Source organism: Lepidothrix coronata, unplaced genomic scaffold (assembly GCF_001604755.1).
Source record: "Lepidothrix coronata isolate B3197 unplaced genomic scaffold, Lepidothrix_coronata-1.0 Scaffold212, whole genome shotgun sequence".
Taxonomy (NCBI): domain Eukaryota; kingdom Metazoa; phylum Chordata; class Aves; order Passeriformes; family Pipridae; genus Lepidothrix; species Lepidothrix coronata.
The window spans coordinates 847,248-852,375 of NW_016690392.1; the positions used below are offsets into that span (position 1 = coordinate 847,248).

At 52.5% G+C, this 5,128-nt stretch overlaps 1 protein-coding gene across 1 annotated transcript in view; it reads left to right on the top strand.

Moving 5' to 3' along the window:
- Positions 1 to 2,989: 2,989 nt before the first annotated feature.
- The window catches only part of LOC108506292 (corticoliberin-like), a 3,723-nt gene continuing 1,584 nt past the window's right edge, over positions 2,990 to 5,128 (top strand). Inside the window, exon 1 of the mRNA XM_017833152.1 lies at positions 2,990 to 3,076. Coding sequence (XP_017688641.1) covers positions 2,990 to 3,076 — 87 coding nt within the window. The remainder of the gene's footprint in view (positions 3,077 to 5,128) is intronic.

Below are 5,128 nucleotides of genomic sequence, written 5' to 3' on the forward strand. Positions count from 1 at the left end.
GCTCACCCCAATACTCATCCGAGAACTCAACAGTTCATTGCAGGAGTGGGCTGTGCTGTCAAGGCCACCTCCTTGGCCTGAGTTTGCGTGAGCAACATGCTGCAGCTCTCTGGACCTGGCATCTCCAGCCCACAGCTCTGTAGGAAACAATCTTAGCCAATTGTTAAAATAATGCTGAATTTCCGTGTATTATAAACAAGAAGACTTGTTGCAAAGAATGGCTGTTGGCATCAAACACTCTGCTCTGCTCACAGAGGCAGGTTTTCAAAAGTCAATATCGAACCAGGGATGGAAAACGGGGTATTTTGAAGCTGTTGTATGAGGAGTGTCATGCACAGTGATCATGCAAGCTGATATATCCAACACGCTACACACAAATGTGTTTACCTGGTGCTACTGGAAAATTTTTCAGCAGCACCTTCATATTGTCTGCTGCTTAGAGAGATCCTTGGCCAAGCTCACTCACCAAAGAGGCATTTACAAACACCCAAGACATTTAAAAGACTTTATTGGACCTCAGTTCCTTTGGACAAGAGCCTGGAGTGACAGGACAAGTGAGAACAGCTCCAAACTGACAGAAGGCAGGGTTAAGTGGGATATTGGGAAGACATTCTTCCCTGTGAGGGTCGTGAGGCACTGACACAGGTCACCCAGAGAAGCCGTGGCTGTCCCATCCCTGGAAGTGTTCAAGGCCAGATTGGACAGGGCTCAGGGCAACCTGGTCTAGTAGAAGGTCCCCCTCCCCATGACAACAAATTTCCAGTTAACATTTGTTGAATCACAGAATCTGAGAATGGTTTGGGTTGGAAGGGACCTTTAAGCTCATCTCATTCCAACCCTCTGCCATGGGGCTGTGCCCCTCCAGACCAAGAGACATCACTTCAGATGGATCCGGATCCTTTGACAGCACCCGTATTTTCACAGCAGGCAGTTTTCCACCTTTTTCTTTGCTCTCCCCTGTTCTACAGCCAAAATGACTCTTCTGCACACACCAAGGATAACGAAAGATAAAAATAAATGGCTCCCCTCCAGATCTGCTCTCTTGAAACCGTGAGATGGGGAGTTGCTCTCCTGTCTGGTCTTGGCCATGCTGGAGGATCTGCTGTCTGAGCTGGAGTGGCTTTAGGGTGGAATGGGATGCAGACAACTCCACAGCTCCTGGTCAGGACAGGATGGAGCTTTGCCTTGTAACTCTGTTCAGAGAAGCAGCATTTAGAAAACACTTTTTTGATGGGTGGGGTGGGAAGGAGGGTCTTCTTGTTGAACTGAGGAGCAGGACCTCTCCACCCCTCAGGGACAGGGAGAGGGAAGCCAGAGCAGCCGGACTGGGTACTGGAGGATGGTCTGCAGCTCCCACACCCAGGGCATCCCTCCTCACCTCCCTCTCCATCTAACAGCACTTTCTCATTTTCAAACGAGTCAAGAGAACCACTAAAACACAGAGTAGTGTTGGGGTTTCTTTCTTTGCCTCACTTCTCTCTGCCGCCCTGCCTGTCCAGCGTGTAATGGAAATTTTACCACAGTCGCTCGATGAGCAAACAGGAAGCCAGCAGAGAGCGTGGCAGCTCGCTGTGGCCCAGCTCAGCTCAGCAGGGTGACAAGGAAGGCCATAAAAGCCAGCAGGGGGGTGGCAGCGGGATGGAGAGTGAGCCAGAGGCGCCAAGGCTGGCAGCAGAGCAGGGGAGCTGGTTCTGGGTTCGCAGGTAAGGCAGGCGCTGCCCTGAACCTTCTTTTTCTCCTTCTGCAAATGATTCCTGATAATTTTGGAGAGTACTTTCCACTGTTTGCTTGGGGCCAGTTGGGAGGATTCTACCACTACCTTATTCTCTGTCCCAAACTCACTAAAATTTCACCTTGCTCTGAGAAACTAATTCTATTTGGGTTTTTCCTCTTCTTTTTCATCTTTCCAAGCCCATAATACAAAGCTTAAAACTCCCCAAAGCCACTCAGATTTCCAGCGGAGGTATTGGAGAAGGTAAAGCTGGGCTGTAGTCACACAAAACTCGTACTCCTGCCAGAAAGATTTTTCTTCCCTTTACTCCCAGGAAAATCCAGAGTCACTTCGTTGAATAGTCTTGGCACTGTGGGGGTTACCCAGAGCTGCATCTGGCTCAGTGTACACCACACATGTGGGTGTTAGGACCCAAACGAAGCAAGAAATCTAGAAGGGGACTGAAAATGGATCACAGTTTTCCTTCCTCTGTGTCTTTTGCTGACAGCTTTCCAGGCTGGCTCACTCCTTGCATGTAGCTTGTCAGTGACGAACTGGGAAAACCTTTCCTTTTGATTTTCTACTTAGTGCACTCATTTTGATTGATGAGCTTTTAACACTCATTTTTCTATACAACTCCCTGAAAGGAGGTTGTAGCCAGGTGGGGGTCGGTGTCTTCTCCAGGGAAAAAAGCGACAGGACAAGAAGAAACAGCCTTAAATTGCGCTTGCCAAGGTTTAGCTTGGATATTACAGACATTTCTTCACCAAAGCAGTCGTCCAACACTGGAAGAGGGTTGGACCTGCCCAGAGCAGTGGTGGGGTCACCATCCCTAGAGGGATTTAAAAGTGTGGATGTGGCACTTTAGGACGTGGTTTAGTGATGTGCTTGGCAATGGTGGGGGAATGGTTGAACTCAGTGATCTTAAAGGGCTTTTCCAACCCAAAGGGTTCTGTGATTCCGTGATTCCATGGGAGCATGCGGGGCGATATGAGGAGGATTGGGTAGGTCCCACAGATAACTCCACCATAAAACCAGAGTCGAGGGGCTGCTTCTCTGCTGTCTCCTCCAAATCCCTCAGAGATTGGAAGGTCTGGGCAAGTACACAGTGCAGGGCACAAGGCACACAGCTGGGGGTTTGGCGGCTGCCTCGGCGAGGGGCACCTCGAGGACTGTCTAACCTGAGAATGGTGAAACATCAGGGTCAATCTCAGGTTCGTCAGCCCATGAGATGCCTTCTCCAGAGCGGGACCTGCAGCGCCGGCCCCCACCGGCCCCATGGCTGCTCATGGGGAAGCACATGTGGAAGTGCAGCAGGGAGCAGGGAGGCACCAGAGCTTCATCTGCACCCTGGCACAGCTGTTTGTGAGGATGGGGAAGGACTGGGGCACGTGTCAGCTCCCCAGGGAGAAAAGGGAGGAAAGTGGCCAGCAAATCCCACCTGTTCCTCAGGAGAAGCTGCTGGAAGCTCGGCCGCACGTTAGTGCCAAAGCTGTCACAGTCAGTGACACAGCAGCTGCCACGTGCGAGTTGCTGTTCATGAGGGAGAAGGCTCCGAGTATTAAAAATACCTAATTAGGAACCTCTTCGATTCCCACCCCGATCTGTGCCTCTGTGCACCAGTGAGCACAACCCAGGGGTGAGTTTGGCATCCCTGAAAGCATCATTAACACGTTGCCCCTCACACTCCTGACTAGAGGAAGAGACAGTTACAGCCCCAAAAGTGACGATAATGAATCCCCAGGCAGCACACAGAGCCTGTCAGCGCTGGATGTGTCAGTAATTTATGAAGGGAGCACAAAAATATAGCTTTTTTTTTTAATTTTCCAAGTTGAGCTTCCTAAATAAAACACGAGTACAAGACACTTGTCGCAATCAGTCTTTCCTACAATGAAATGACTAATCCTAAAGATAAACGGTCTGAAGAGTTACCAGCCCCAGTGCAGGCCATGGGGTAAGGGATGAACTGAGCTGCCTCCCTCTGTGTCTGCTCCTGGCCATGTGGATGCCAGTGCAGGAGCAGCAATCCCTGCCTAAAGCCACTGGATCTCTCCTTTCAAACCAAGGTGGCCCCCAAAGCCCCACAGGTGATTCCAGGCAGGGGAACACCAGCACCCACCAAGTCCTGACCTGACTTCAAGGTGGTTCAAAACCATTCCAGGAGCCCCCATGAGCAGCTGGGCAGCACAGGGAAGGCAGCTCCATTCCCCTGCGCTGGGATCCAGCCGCTGGTGGAGCCTTCTCCTGGAGTTCCTTCTCCTCCTGGGATTTTGGGGGTCTCATTTGCCCTCAGCCCCCAGCGGGTCTGGGGGATGCCCTGGGAGCTGCAGGCAGGGCCTCTGGCAGGACAGCAGGGCCAGGCTCAGCACCGGTGTCAGGGTGGGGGGGCAGCACGGGGTCAGGCATGGGGGGCAGGGGGGAGAAGCGGGCTCAGGTGGAACACTGGAAATGACAGCGGATCTCAATGATTCAGTGAAGAAAAGGACTGACAAAGCTCACAAAGCTCACAAAGCCAGCGGGAGGCAGCTGCTCCCCCGCCCCCTTCCTTCCCAGCGCTCGCTCTGCTGCTGCTGGAGTTATTCTGCAACTGGGGGGGCACAGGAGACCCCTCCACTTGTCACATCCACAGAGCCCCTGAGCCCTTCCCAGTGACCCTCAGAACATGGCAGAGCCCTTGTTTTTTTGGGTGGCTCCTGCCATGGAGAAGGATGGGGGGGTTCTTGCCATTCATTCAAGTTCTACTTAATGTGGGCTTGTTTGGTTTTTTTCCCCTTCTCTTGAAATGTTTGTTCCTCATGAGGGGATTTTAATTTTAGAGACAGCAGCACTTCTGCAAAGTGATTTCTGAGCTCCGAAGGCCAGGTGATAGAGGTGCCATCAGGGAGGGAGGGAAAGGCAAATGAATCCCTTGTGTAGTTCCCTTGGATTCTGGGAGGCATCCCAAAGTGTGTATCTGTGATGGGATCAGGTCAGGGGAAGAACATGCCTTTGTGCTGTGCCAAAGAGGGACAACTGTGCTCCAGAAGTGCATTTCACTTCTGCAGTGAAGTTTTCATCCCTGTGAGAGCCGGAGAGGGATCACTGGGAGGAGCCGGGAAGGAGTCAGAGCTGCCTTTCCCAAACAACTGCCAGAGGAGCCATCAGGAAAACTTTCCCTGCGACATGAAGGGCTGTAGAGCTCAAGGCCGAGCCCACACACACGGCTGTGCCCCAGCGTGCCCCTCTGCCGTGGGCACACGTGACCCTGAGGGGACCAGGGGTCTCCATGGGGGTGTCCAGGGCCCAAGTGCCAGGAAACGCATCCTGGTGCGATGTGGGAGCGTGGGGTTCAGCCAGCTGGTCCTGCTGCACCCCCAGTCTCCCCTGTCGCACACAGAGGGTCTGTCATGCTGTCGCACACAGAGGGTCTGTCATGCT